The sequence below is a fragment of the Saccopteryx bilineata genome, chromosome 2 (assembly GCF_036850765.1).
Source record: "Saccopteryx bilineata isolate mSacBil1 chromosome 2, mSacBil1_pri_phased_curated, whole genome shotgun sequence".
Classification (NCBI taxonomy): Eukaryota; Metazoa; Chordata; class Mammalia; order Chiroptera; family Emballonuridae; genus Saccopteryx; species Saccopteryx bilineata.
In genome coordinates, this window is record NC_089491.1 from 34,081,232 (window position 1) to 34,096,530 (window position 15,299).

A 15,299-nucleotide genomic window follows, 5' to 3' on the forward strand; every position below is an offset into this window, starting at 1 on the left:
GAAGCAGGCTACCTCTCTGCAAAAAGAAATTCTAACCAACTTCCTCCTGCCAACCCTCAAAAGACACAAATACTTTCGCTAAATTACCTATTCAGAGCTATTTTGAGACCGTCATCCCAGCACCCAAGTCCTGGCCCCTGAACTTAGATACATCGGCAACTATAACATTAATATGGCTAAAACCAGAGCAAGCATTTAAGAAATGCAAATACCTGTGTATTATTTACACACTTTTCTAACCAGTGGTTCACAATTCCTCTGCCATGGCAGAGACGGGCCACTGCTCATAGGTGTGGCATCCTCGTCCATGTGCCCATGGAAATGCACTGTCACTCCACCTTTCTCTCCTGCTAAATATGCCAGAATGCAAATAAAAACGACATTCTAGTCATTGCCTCAAGGCTTCTCTGCTCTATGAAAACTAAAAGTTTTTTGCAAATATTGGCAGTACAAAATTGTTAGCAACCACTTACTCGTGACATGCCTTACAACTGACTGTAATATCATCACTAGTTTCAACTGGCACTTGGCCTGTTTTCAATCCCCCCTTTGTCTGATTCTGCTATTCTCCCACACCCTCAAAAGCAACCATCCTTAATCTTCTCCGTGAGAAATCTCCAGGCTCTCAGCCAGTAGCTCTCCACCGTTGATGACATCAGCCTTAGCCTAGGCTCTACTCACAGTAATTCTATTTAATTGTTCTGGGAAGGTGTCTAGCATCAATATTTTTTTTTTGCAATTTTTAATTTATTTTTTTTCTTTATTTTTTCATTATTAATTTAATGGGGTGACATTAATAAATCAGGGTACATATGTTCAGAGAAAACATCTCCAGGTTATTTTGACATTTAATTATGTTGCAAAAAGTCTCTAAAGGTCACAAACCTAGCTATCTGGCTTCCCCCTTAGGCCTGCTGCCATCTCTGAGTGAAAGTTCCCTTGCCTTGCTAGGCTCAAATGAGAAGGCATTCGTTAAATAGTTTTGCAAACCCCATACCATGCAAGGGTTCCTTGTCATCCTCTCCTTCCTCCTCCTCGATTCACTGCTATAACAGATACATAGCTGTGTTCTAATTCACTGACATGTAAAGTATTAGACTCAGAAGGGCCGGGGCCTACACCAAGTCTTAGGGAATTAGAACCAACACTCCCGAGTTTCTCTATCAGTCTGGCTCTATCCAAGAGAACAGACATGGTACCAATGCTCGCAGATGCAAGGAAGAGCCAAGACCAGAGGTCCCCAAACTTTTTACACAGGGGGCCAGTTCACTGTCCCTCAGACCGTTGGAGGGCCGGACTATAAAAAAAACTATGAACAAATCCCTATGCACACTGCACATATCTTAAAGTAAAAAAACAAAACGGGAACAAATACAATATTTAAAATAAAGAACAAGTAAATTTAAATCAACAAACTGACCAGTATTTCAATGGGAACTATGGGCCTGCTTTTGGCTAATGAGATGGTCAATGTCCAGTTCCATATTTGTCACTGCTAGCCGTTAACAAGTGACATGATGTGCTTCCGGAGCCATGACAGCTTCCCGCGTCACCGTAAGTACTACTGTACGTGAGTGACGCCGCGCTTTGTGGTGCCGCCACATACAGTGCTCCTCTCACTGACCACCAATGAAAGAAGTGCTCCTTCCTGAAGTGTGTAGGGGCCGTATAAGTGGCCTCAGGGGGCCGCATGCGGCCTGTGGGCCGTAGTTTGGGGACCCCTGGCCAAGACAAATAATCCCTTGGGAGTTCCCAACTCCCTGCCTATGGTAACATGTTTATCTACCATACAGTAAGTCCTCACTTAATGTCTATAGGTTCTTTGACTTTAAATGAAATGACATCTAATGAAAACAATTTCACCATAGGTTAATTGATATAGCAGAAGTTGAGTTTGTTTTGTTTTTTTGAGAGGAAGAAAGAGAGATGAGAAACAACTCATAGTTAAGGCACTTTAGTCATTCATTGATTGCTTCTCATGCATGCCTTGATTAGGATGCTCAGGCTGAGCCAGTGACCCCTTGCTCAAGCCAGTAACCTTTGGGCTCAGGCCAGCGACCCTGTGCTCAAGCTGGTGAACCCACGCTCAAGATAGTGAGCCCATTCTCAAGCCAATGATCTCAGGGTTTTGACCTCAACATCTCAGGTCAATGCTCTATTCACTGTGCCATGACCAGTCAGGCCAAAAGTTGAGTTCTGGCCCTGGCCGGTTGGCTCAGCGGTAGAGCGTCGGCCTGGCATACGGGGGACCGGGGTTCGATTCCCGGCCAGGGCACATAGGAGAAGCGCCCATTTGCTTCTCCTCCCCCCACCCCCTCCTTCCTCTCTGTCTCTCTCTTCCCCTCCTGAAACCAAGGCTCCATTGGAGCAAAGATGGCCCGGGCGCTGGGGATGGCTCCTTGGCCTCTGCCCCAGGCACTAGAGTGGCTCTGGTCGCGGCAAAGCGACGCCCCAGAGGGGCAGAGCATCGCCCCCTGGTGGGCGTGCCGGGTGGATCCCGGTCGGGCGCATGCGGGAGTCTGTCTGACTGTCTCTCCCCGTTTCCAGCTTCAGAAAAGAAAAAAAAAAAAAAAGTTAAGTTCTATGGTATCTCATCAATACTATAATAAAACAACACTTGAATGAAAGGATGCTATTCAAGGACCTGCTGTAGTATAAAGTCTTTGTTTAAACATATGTGTGGGCCTATTACATACTCATGTTTGAATATGTTCTCACTTACATACCCATATGTGTATTTTTCAAAACTATTTCTATACCTGGAAAAAAATAGAAGGATACACAGCAAAACTTTCACAGTGGTTTTCCCTGGGGTAGTAGATAGGAGTTATGGGTGATTTTTTTTGTTGTTTTTTGCTTCTCTGTATATGCTAAAATTTCTAGAGTGAACATGTATTGTTTTTATAATTAAAATAGGTAAATAACTACCTCCATCCCATAAGGAAGGGGAATAAAAGATCCACTCTGCCCAGACCTGCGTGTTACCTTGGCTTTTCCTTATAGTTGAGATTGGACCTTCCCTCCTGTGACAGGGCCTTCCTTCCTGTGACATTCAAAGATCTTAACCACTCCTCCGCTTATTAATTAGATTGCCAAGGGACCACTCCTCCCATCCCAACTGTGAACTCATAATCTGCCATTCCTCAGACTAAATCTCAAGAGCCTGATTAGATCCGCACTCCTGTATGAACTATAAAAGCAAGTCTCCATGAAAGGCGCAGATATTACTGACCAACCAAAGTCATGCCTCAAGCCCTGGCCGGGCTGTGCCCAACACAGATAAGCTTACCTTTCTCTCCAGCTAGGCAAGAATAACCCAACAGGCCTTGCTGCAAGAATTAAAGGCAGGAGGCATTCATACTCCTTATCACGCTGGGTTTGGATTAACTACCCAGGGTCAATGCCACAGCAGGATGTAAAAGCAAATCCTGATAGGACACAGGGCAGCTGTGTCACCATGGAGACCGGATATCATAAGCCCCATAGGCCATCCACAGTGTTTCAAGGCAATTTCACAACTTGAGACAATAAAGGAAGTTGGAACCCAGAAAAGAAAAACTTTACAGTCAATCCCTGAAAGCCTCTTAAAAGTGACCTCCTGGGTATATTGTTAACTACAAGGAAGAGAAGAAAAACTAATAAGACTTGAGTACACAGTGTGTCTCCAGGTGTTCAGTGCTTCATTAATTCCTAGGTTATGTTATTTCTACTCATTCCTATTTTGCAGATAGGGAAACAGGCTCAGAGAGGCTAGATAGCTTACTTAAGGTCACATAGCTGAAGAGCAAAAGAGCCAGAATCTTATCTCACATGGGCTGGGTTTGAAACCTAGGTCTGACCTGAAAGCTTCCCCTAGGCCAGTGGTTCTCAAAGTGTGCGCACTGGTGTGCCCTAGATTTCCAGCTGTGCCCTCTGGTATTCCAGAGAAATATGTGCCTGTTCGGGACCAAAAAACCAACAGGGTTTTTGGAGTTTAGATTTTGGGGGGGGGACAGAGGTGTGGGGAAATGGCTGTAAGCTGACAGTCTGCCCAACCCCCTACCATACTTGCCTGATTAGGTTGCAAAAGGCTGTTAAGCTGTGGTGCTGGATTGTTTACACTACCCCCCATGTTCCCTGGAAAGACTGGAGGCAAGTTTCTTCTATCCTTTGTTTGGTGTAAAGTTAAGATGATATGTATGGTGGAGTTTTTCTGCACTCAACACAATTAAGAGTAAAAGGAGAGGAATTCTTCAGTGTATTGATGAGGAAATGAGAGTTTGCCTTTCAAATATATGCCCAAACATTGAAGAAATCGCTAGGACACATCAGGCTCATGTTTCTCATAAACATAAGAATGAAAAATCTTAACACATTCACACCAGGACCTGCCGAATTTACTAAATCTTACTAAGAATGTATCTATATATATAAAAAGATAACTTTTTTGTCATTTTTTTTATTTTTTAACCCCTTTTTTACTAATTCTAAAAAGCATAACTCAAAAAATGTAACATAAAAATGTTTTTTAATGACAGAATAAACTTAATTTTGTCAGATTTATTTCATTTAATTACCATAAAAGCACGGTTGGACTTTATTTTTTTTCTTTAATATTTGACTTACTTATTATAACATTTCTCAGAAATTTGTATATAGTGCGCCTACAGTTATTTGTAGGATTTTAAATGCGCCCCGACTTCAAGGAGTTTGAGAACCACTGCCCTAGACCTTCACTCAGTGAGCACCCCTGGATTTTCAAGGAGATAAACATGCATTCAGCCATTCGGCTAAAGTGGGGGGAACTGCTACCAACCCTGACAAACAAACTTCTCAAAAAGATTAACAGTGAAAATGCCTTGGGCAAAAGCTAAGGCTAGAGATGAGCAGATCCCGAAAAACAAGAGGAGGCGCAAGTCCATCCAAACTTTGCAGAGGTAGGGTCACCTCATGCACAAAATCATGCTCTCTGCAGACAAGGATCCACAGAGCAGGTTCCTTAAATCCTGAAATCAGTATGGTGTCATGGGAACTTAAGAGGGTACAAGTCCCCCCAAGTTTCACTAATTTCTAGCTGTCACCTGTCCTCTCTGAGTCTATTTCCACTCCTGCAAATTAGAAAAGACAACATTCAGGGAGGTGTGGCAGGTGCCTGGCACACACAGCAGGCTGCCCAACTACAACAGATCCTCCCAGGAAGCCAGGCCTCTGTTCTTCAAAGTCTTTAAGGAGGTGCTCAAGCAAGAACCTGGAGGATTTCCACTAACGGAAGAAAGGGGAGGGAAGGCCTCCTCCCAACCAGCTTGTTTCCTTTTGGAAACCTGGGCAGTGGGCGCACTGTGCCCAACCAACAGCTCCCATGGGAATTAGGCCTTTGACCACACCGGCTCTAGGCCTGCACCACTCACAAAAGTCGACTAGACAACAGCCATAAGGAACCCTTCCCTCCAGCCAGTCCTTCCTGCCTTCCTCCTCCTAAAGCTCAGGTGAGAGAGAAGGTGGCTTGCTGCCTCTGACGTGGCTTTCCAGCCACCTTTCACCTCCCCTGCCCACGGTGCACACCCCTCCAGTTCATTCATGGGCCCAGGAGCACACACATACGTGAATGGATCCCGAGAACCCCATGGGTCCTAGGCTTCGTCAAGGCAGGACGATTCTGGCAGAGCGGGACTGAGGGTCTTGGGACCCAGGAAGGGCACCCAAAGGGGGTCTCATTTTAAACCTGTCTGCTTAGCCCCGACCCCCACTTTAGTGGACCGAATGACAAAACTTCTCAAAGGGGGAAGGGCCAAGAGACTACCTAGAAAGATTCCTCAATTTCTAACATTTTCCTATTTTCATTTTTAAAAACTTTCTCGCGCCCCTCCCCCACACGAACCCTTACACTGCCAATTCCCGAGAAAGACTCAGCAAGACGCGCGATCTCCAGGTGCCAGCCCGCCACTTCCCAGAGGCAGAAACTGCGGCCCCGGGACTCTGCGGGCAGGGTTCCTCCCGCCACCTGCGGACTCACAGCGGGTTCCAGCGCTCCGGCAGGCGGCGGTGCAGCGAGATGCGGTCGCTAAGGTAGGTGTTGATCTGATGCAGCCGCACGCTCTCCTCTTGCAGCCGCAGCTCCTCGCCCTCCAGCTGCAGCCGTACCGCCTCGCCGTGCGCGCCCAGAGCGTTCTCGGGCACCGGTGGCCGCAGCAGGACCGGGTCGCGCCGGCCGGAGCGCGGGGTGCGCGGGGGTCCCGGCTCCACCGCCCTGGCCCCGCGGTACGCCCGCAGCACCGTGCCCAACCCGACCAACGCCAACACCGCCAGCAGTACCAGCAGTGCCTCCCGACCGCGCCGCAGCCCCCGTGGGCAGCGCCTCCACGCCGCGCGTCCCCACATGCGCCCACCAGCAGCTGCCAGCGCTCAGCGCGCCGGGGAGGCGGCGGCGAAGCAGGCGACTCGGATCCCGGAACCGCAGCGCCACGCCGCCCCGCCCCCGGCCCGCCCCACCTGCGCCCCGCCCCCTTCCCTCCCTGCCCGCCTGCCGGCCTGCGGGCCTGCTGGGGGGCGTTCCCCACACTGAGCAAGTTTGCTACTCTTTACCCGGTCCCCACGTGGGCTTGCTGAGACTTGCACCTAGCTGTGCTATGTGCATTATTTAAAAGGTAACAGCATAAAACCTTTAGCTCAGCGCCTGGCACATCTTAAACGCTCAGTAAATGTTGGCTACAGAGTGCTAAGAATTTTACTGCCATCATCTCATCAGACCGGACCCTTTCACAGTCTAGTAAGAAGAGTACTAGGAATGTAAACTCCATATTACAGTTGAGAAGACTGAGGCATAGTGAGGCTAATTGACCAGGCTGTTCACTGAGCTCTGCAGACCCCCCCCCCCCAAGACATACAGTTCAGATCCCTCGAAAGACACACCCTCTCCTGGTTCCCTACTAGTGGATATTTTCGTTTCTTACCTTCACTTTACAGATGCTTCCAAGAAGCAGATGAAAGCAATGAACTATCATCCCCCTAAGAAAAACACACACATACACACCCATAATATGATTGCATACACCCCAGGCTATTCTTCATGTTAAATACCCGGGGCTTTGGCTCCAGGTTTCCTTTGGGGGCATTGAGGGAATGAGGGAGCCACTGGGCAGCTGGAAATATTTCACTGGTCAAGACTAGAATGAGACATGAAGATCTCTCTGAGGTGCAAAATTTAAGAGTTGGCCAAAAAAAACCTCAGTTATCAAAATAAGTAATATTTTTCTAAATCAAAATGAATTCAAAAATCCACCATGAACAAAATATCAACATTTTAAGGTAGAATCTGACGCTGTGCTTACACAGCTCACCTCACTCACCTCTCTCATCCTAATCCCAGCCCTGACTATATATCTTGATTTTGATGGGGATCACATGGATACATACATATGTAAAAAATCCATCAAGTTCTTCTTTAAGACCCGTAAACATAACTTATGAAAGTTGCTTCAATTAAAAAGAAAATAAAAACATTTAAAAAAACAAATAAAAAGATAGAATGGGGCCCTGGCCGGTTTGCTCAGTGGTAGAGCGTCGGCCTGGCGTGAAGTCCCGGGTTCGATTCCCAGCCAGGGCACACAGGAGAAGCGCCCATCTGCTTCTCCACCCCTCCCCCTCTCCTTCCTCTCTGTCTCTCTCTTCCTCTCCCGCGGCGGAGGCTCCATTGGAGCAAAGATGGCCCCGGCGATGGGGATGGTTCTTTGGCCTCTGCCCCAGGCGCTAGAGTGGCTCTGGTCGCAATAGAGCAACGCCCTGGGGCAGAGCATCGCCCCCTGGTGGGCAGAGCGTCGCCCCCTGGTGGGCGTGCCGGGTGGATCCTGGTCGGGCGCATGCGGGCGTCTGTCTGTCTCTCCCCGTTTCCGGCTTCAGAAAAATACAGAAAAAAAAAAAAAGATAGAATGAAGAAGAATTTTTAAAAAGGAGAACCCCTGCCCTCCTGGACAAATGCTGAAGACCTCAACTTGACGGGAGAGGACCTCAAAATGTGACTCCAAATACTGCAAAGCCTATCTCCGACCCTGAGGGAGGTGGGGGCAGGGCTCACTACTCCTGGTCTTGACAATGCTGTTCCCTTTGCTTGAAATGCCCTTCCCTACCTGGCAAACCCCTATCCAGCCTTCAAGACCCTGCCAAAAGCCACCTCCACTGTAAACCCTTCAACAACCCCACAGCATTTTAGGAAAATGTATTTCAAAGTTGCATCATTCTTTTGTGTATTAGTCAGGGTTCCACTGGAGAAATAGAACCAGCAGGAGACATATTAGGAGATTTATTTATTGCAAAGAATTGGCTTATGCTGTTGTGGAAGCTGGTTAAACAAATCCAAAATCTGTAAGGCCATTAAGAAGAAATCTGGTTGCCATCAAGAAGGGCAGGTTGAGCCTGACCAGGCGGTGAAGCAGTGGATGGAGTGTCGGACTGGGATGCGGAAAACCCAGGTTCGGACCCCGAGGTCACCAGCTTGAGTGCGGGCTCATCTGGTTTGAGCAAAGCTCACCAGCTTGAACCCAAGGTCGCTGGCTCAAGCAAGGGGTTACTCGGTCTGCTGAAGGCCCACAGTCAAGGCACATATGAGAAAGCAATCAATGAACAACTAAGGTGTTGCAATGAAAAACTGATGATTGATGCTTCTCATCTCTCTCTGTTCCTGTCTGTCCCTATCTGTCCCTCTCTCTGTCTCTGTAAAAAAAAAAAAAAAAAAAAAAAAAAAAAAAAAAAAAAGAGCAAGTTGAAACTCTGGCACAAGCTGAAGTCATGGTTCAGAGGCAGAATTCCTTATTTTCTAGGATAACTTCAGTTCTGCTCGTAAGGCTTTTTGACTGATTGAATAAGGCCACCTCTACTTAAAACTACTGGTTGTAAACATTCATCATATCCGCAAAATACCTTTACAGCAACATCTAGATTAGTGCTTGACTGAATAACTGGGCATTAAAGCCTAGCAAATTGACACATCAAACTGGCCATCTCTACCAGGTCTGTCATAACAAATCACCACACACTGGGTGGCTGAAAAACAACAGAAATGTATTCTTTGCCTGACCGGTGGTGGCACAGTGGATAAAACCTCGACCTAGAACGCTCAGGTCGCCAGTTCAAAACCCTGGGCTTTTTGGGTCAAGGCACATATGACAAGCAATAATGAACAACTAAAGTGAAGCAACTATGAGTTGGTACTTCTTGCTTACACCCTTCTCTCTGTGTAAAATCAATAAATAAAATCTTAAAAATATATATTTATTCCTTCACAGTTCTGAAGACTAGAAGTCCAAAACTGATCAGTCCTGTCAGTAAGGTCATGTTTTTTAAAAGGCTCCAGGGGGAGGCCCTGGCCAGTTGGCTCAGCGGTAGAGCGTCGGCCTGGCGTGCGGGGGACCCGGGTTCAATTCCCGGCCAGGGCACATAGGAGACGCGCCCATTTGCTTATCCACCCCCTTCCTTCCTCTCTGTCTCTCTCTTCCCCTCCCGCAGCCAAGGCTCCATTGGAGCAGAGATGGCCCGGGCACTGGGGATGGCTCCTTGGCCTCTGCCTCAGGCGCTAGAGTGGCTCTGGTCACGGCAGAGCGACACCCCGGAGGGGCAGAGCATCGCCCCCTGGTGGGCAGAGCGTCGCCCCTGGTGGGCATGCTGGGTGGATCCTGGTCGGGTGCATGCAGGAGTCTGTCTGTCTCTCCCCGTTTCCAGCTTCAGAAAAATACAAAAAAAAAAAAAAAAAAAAAGCTCCAGGGGAGAATCTGTTCCATACCTTTCTGTTTCTGAGGCTCCTGGTGATCCTTAGCATCCTTGGCTTATAGATGCCTCACTCCAATCTCTGCTTCCACTGTCATAGAACCTTCTTCTGGTATGTGTCTGTCTCTCTGCCCCTTTTACCACTCTCCCAAGGAAAACAGTCATATTGGATTTTGCTCTAATGACCTTCTCTTAACTTGATTATATCTGTAAATAGTCTATTTCCAAATAAGGTCATACTTATGGGTATCAAGGATTAGGATTCAACATACCTTCTGGAAGGACACAATTCGGTCCATACATCATACTTTGTTACAGCATTTGGTTTATTGGATTGTGTTGAAATCAACCCTGGTCTTATAACAAAAAACCAACAACTACAAAAAAAAATGTAAGGGACTTAGGAGTATGAGCTGTGGTCACTTTATGTTCTCAGAGCTTGGTACAGTGTCAGACACACAGTGAATGCTCAATTGTTGACAAGCTTTGTGTCTCACACTCACTTTTATAAGCATCTCCTTGAACTCAGCGGGGAGGCATCTAACAGAGGGCACAACCTGGTGAATGAAGGGCAGAGGTTACTCCCAAAGTGTAACAGACATGAATTCTTCAGCTCTCCTAGATCCAAGGGCCTCAGTGACAATCTTATCTGTGAGTTTTCCAAGTCTGCTCCTAGAAACTCCAGGGGATCACCCAGGAAAGTAAAAAGGAGGCTTCCTGAGTGGGGCTCCAGTTCTCCCTGAAACCAGAGCATTGCCACGTTTATCTGCTTAATACTTTGAACTTCTTTATTGACTTGCATCAGCCTCCTCCCTAATTACCAGGAGAACTGGTAATAACAAAGGAAGTATGTTGTCCAACCCCACAGCTGGTCAGTGACAGAACAGGAAATAGAATGGAATGAAAAGGTAGGGCAGAAATTGCTGGATGTCTGCCAGTACCCATTCACCTCTTCTTATCTATAATATAACCGGTAGAACCCTCGATTTTTTTTCACTTGTTTATTTCACTTTTTTGTTTCTCTGGGCCCATGCTTTTCCAAAATAAAGACTAGATTTTTCCAGCATCCCCAGCAGCTAGACGGTGATGGCCATGTGACTAAGCATGCTGCCAATTGGCTATTACTGGTGGTATCAGATGGGGCTTCTGAGTAATGTCCTTAAAAGAAACTTTCTTACCCTTCCTTTTTTCTGCTGGCTGGATTTGGATATGAAGACTGGAGTTCAAGCAAGCACTGTGGGTCACGAGGTAAAAGTCATGCACCGAGAATAGTGAAACAACGTGGCGGAAGGAGCCCAGCTCCCTAACATCCTGGACACTGAAGCAGTCCTGACGGCCTCCTTCCAGTCTTTATGTGACAGAGAGATAAACTTCTATCTCATTTAAGCCACTGTTTCTGTGTGTTTTCTATCCTATGCTGCCAAAATTTAATCCTCACTGATCCAATGGATTAATTACAAGAGAATTCTTCCCAAATCTGGCTCAAATAGTGTGATAGTTTGAAAACAAGGCTGCAAATTCTTTGATACTCCCTCCCCTTGAATCAAAGCAGATTTATAAGTGCTTCAATCAATAGCACGTGGTAGATGTGAAGCTCTGTGATTTCCCAGGCTAGATATAAAAGGCCATGAAGATTCTGCCTTGTTCAGGGGTCACTGTTCTTGGAGCCTTGAGCTTCCAGGGAAGTGTCCAACTATCCTGGTACCATGATGCTGGAGAGGCCATAGGTAAACACCCAGTTAAGAGTGCCAGCTGAGCCCGAGCTTCAGCCAGCCTAGCCAGTTCCAGCAACAGATAGGTTAATGAAGAAGCCATCTTGGAAGTGGCTCCTCCCTAGCCATTTGAGTCACCCCAGCCATCAAGCCATCTCAGAGATGGTCCAGATATCATAGGACAGAGAAGAGAGGATGCCATTATCAAATTCTTGACACCCAGAATCCATGAACATAATCAGATGGTTGTTGTTTTAAACCATGAAGCTTTGGGATAGTTTGTTACACAGCAATTGATAACTGAAACAAATGGATCATCCCAATCAACATATTTCAACAGGAAATATTTATTGAGCATCTAGGACACACCAGGCCCCATGCTAGAGATGAAGCACACTATAATGAACAAGTGTCAAAGATAAACTTGGACACTAAAATGGCAAGGATAGCTTTTAATCAGGAATATACGATTGCAATAGGAAAGAAGGTTTAGCATGAACTGACTTCAACTTTGATTTGCAGAAATGTGACTGGGTGCTTTACATTGGGAAGTGAAAAATTATGAAGGGTCTGACAGTGTAAACACTGATTAGGCCAGCTGTCTGTTAGCTGGCAATAATCAAAGCTAGGCTTCTACCCTCCCACAGAGACTGGGTGACAGAGTCCCTTTGCTTCCTGATGATTGTATTTTAAGGGACTGGGTCTCAGGTCTTGAGTTGTAGGAAAAACATATACATCTCAAAGGGCAGAGAAACCATTCACAATTATAAACCCTTTATATTTTTCTTTTCTTTAAGATTTTATTTAATGATTTTAGAAAGAGAGAGAGAGAGAGAGAGAGAGAGAGAGGTTGAGAGAGAGAGAGAGAGAGGGGTGGGAGCGGAGCACAAAGTGTTAACTCGCAGCAGTTGCTTCTCAAGTATGTACCTTGACTGGGCGAGCCTGAAGTTTCGAACCGGCAAGCTCAGCATTCCAGATCAACTGCGCCACTCCAGGTCAGGCTGTAAATCCTTCTTAGCGAACACTGTTAGAATGGCGAGGGGCCTATGGTCAGGTGTTAGATCTGTGAATTCTTTGGGTAGCTTCTGTTTTTTACAGGCAGGCACTTAAGGGGAGCTAAGGTTATCCTAGAGATGCAACCTTGAGCTTTTAGAAACTATGTTAGTGTTTGTTTAAGTCTTTTCGTGTGAGGGGAGGTGGGTGGATAAAATCATTTGGGTTGAGAGTCTATAGTTTTTATAGGCCAAGGTTGAGGCCTAGTTGAGTACACTCAGAGGAGACTGGCTAGAGGTTGGTCAAGGGGCGACTCTTTGTCACAAGACAGGTATTTTTGACATCATGGTGCCTAGAGTATAATGAAATAGGCGGACGTTAAAAAGATAACTTACTAGAGTTGTGGTGCTTTGAAGAATTACAGGGTGCTAAAAGTGCTTATTATAATAGAACTTGGTCTAGTTAGGGGTATACGAAGTCTTCTCTGGGGAAGTGATGTTTACACAGATACCTGAAAATTACAGTGGTATCAGAGATTTGCAATCGTAGTTTAGGAGGTTAATCTGGAACTCCCTCTGGTGGTGCCCAGTGCAGGGTGGGGGTGGAGGGAGATGTTTTTATATCTCCTGTAGGATAGAGTATGTAAGTTCTGTATGTGTTTTAATGCTTTTTGTCAAATATTCTCTATTCTCAAGGGGACCAGAGCCAAAAAACATTAAGAAGCACAAATTTGGTCTGATTCTCTCATTGTACAGGTGGGGAGACTGAGTCCCAGAGCAGGCAGAGGGTCTCACACAAGTCAGTGGCTCAGGTAGAGTCAGGATCTAACCTGCCATGCTTGTGAACTCACAGTCTCTGGTTACTGAGCCCCCTGGAGGAAAGGAGCCTCCCCTGAGCATCTCCCCTAGGCTCTCAGAGGGAGATATGGTTTGGGGTGAACCGTGCAAAGCAGCTTCCACGTAAGACAACCTGCTACCAGACTGGTTGGAGATAACTCCGCCCATAAAACACAGTCCGCTAATTGGTGCCAGACAGCAGGACTGATAGGAAAGACCTGGAGCCGTGCGTTTTGGCTTCTGTCCAGACACCCAATACATTTAAGATCTGCGGTCAGATTAGAAAACAGACAAGGATTACAACTCATAGTGTCTTAGATCAGCTTACCAAACTGGAATACTTCCTGATAGAGGCTTAGTTGCAGAGAAAAGAGTGATGGCATTAGGCTTTATAAGACCTAAATTCAAGTCCCAGGTAATGGATAAATGTTGTCAGTTTTTTGAGTACCTGTATGTGGCATAAACTGCTAGACTTTTTCACATACCATTTTATTTCATCCTTATAGCAACCTTGCAAGGTAAACAGGTAAGAAAACTGGCTCAGAGAGTGAAGTGACTTACCCAAGGTCACTCAACATGCAAGGGGCAGAGCAAGGATTTGAGTCCAGGTCTCCTGACGTGTGGTTCAGGATGCCTCACCACACAAGTCTCTAACAGGCTGCTGTGACACCAAAAGACAGCTTAGTTTAGGGGGCTGAGAGCACAGCCTTAGAGCCCACTTGCCTGAGCTCAGAGCCCAGTCCCATTGCTGATTGCTGTGTGGTCTTAGGAAAGTTACTTAACCTCTCCCAACTCAATTTGTTCATCTTTAAAATGGTGGTGACAATAATAGTACTTCTCAAGCAGGGGTTTTTGGGAGGTTTAAGTGATGTTGTCCAGACTAACAGCTTCCTTGGGCATTAAGCGAGGTGGAAAGAGTTTCTGGAAGGGCAAATGGAAGATGTCCAGCATCTTGCTGCTCGAAATGTGGATCTTGGACCAAGCAGCATTGGTACCACCTGTGAGCAATTAGACATAAACAACTTATTAATAGAGGTAGAACACTAAGAGTGGTTCCTGCCCATGTTGAGCACTATACAAATGTTAATGATGCCAGCTGTCATCCATAGAGGGCAAAGCTAGCTGGAACTTAAATTCTTTTCCTACCTTTCCCCAAATTGCATACCTTGTCCCTCCTTTGGGTTTGTTATTAGTTTGGTGGGGTGGCTTATTTGTTCTTTTACCGTATCATCTCATCTGATTTCATCAGCTGCTTGATGAACAAATAGATTTCTCTAGAAAACACTTATAATTTGTTGTATTAGCTCCCTTCATTGGCACCATTACATTCCTTTTAGAGGTTAAGATGATAAATGGTAGATGCTGTATTTCAAACATGAATGGGGAAAAAATGATTGGGGCAACCTGATAACCATTTGGAAAAAATAAAGTTAAATCCCAACCTCTCACAAAATAAATTCCAAATGTCAAAAATCCAATGATGGCCCTGGCCAGTTGCCTCAGTGGTAGAGTGTCGGCCTGGCGTGCAGGAGTCCTGGGTTCAATTTCTGGCCAGGGCACACAGGAGAAGCGCCCATCTGCTTCTTCACCCCTCCCCTTCTCCTTCCTTTCTGTCTCTCTCTTCCCCTCTCGCAGCCAAGGCTCCATTGGAGCAAAGTTGGCCTGGGCGCTGGGGATGGCTCTATGGCCTCTGCCGCAGGCGCTAGAATGGCTCTGGTTGCAACAGAGTAACGCCCCAGATGGGCAGAGCATTGCCTCCTGGTGGATCCTAGTCGGGCGCATGCAGGAGTCTGTCTGACTGCCTACCAGTTTCCAACTTCAGAAAAATACAAAAAAAAAAAAAAATCCAATGATGAAAGCACTAGATGAAAAAACCTAATGACCATTATGGAAAAGATATATAAGTTTGACTACTAAATTTATAAATTAAAAATTTTTTTTTAAATTTTCTAAGGCCCAAAATAATATAAATTCAAAAGACAAGAGAAATCAGAGAGAGAGACATTGCAGATGACATTTACCA

General features: G+C 46.1%; 1 protein-coding gene across 1 annotated transcript in view; it reads right to left on the reverse strand.

Annotated features, from left to right (window-relative positions):
• GALNT12 (polypeptide N-acetylgalactosaminyltransferase 12) overlaps positions 1-6,433 on the reverse strand; it is a 33,022-nt gene extending 26,589 nt beyond the window's left edge. The window contains exon 1 of the mRNA XM_066256661.1: positions 5,993-6,433. Coding sequence (XP_066112758.1) covers positions 5,993-6,357 — 365 coding nt within the window. The 5' untranslated portion in view covers positions 6,358-6,433. The remainder of the gene's footprint in view (positions 1-5,992) is intronic.
• Between the last annotated feature and the right edge of the window lie 8,866 nt (positions 6,434-15,299).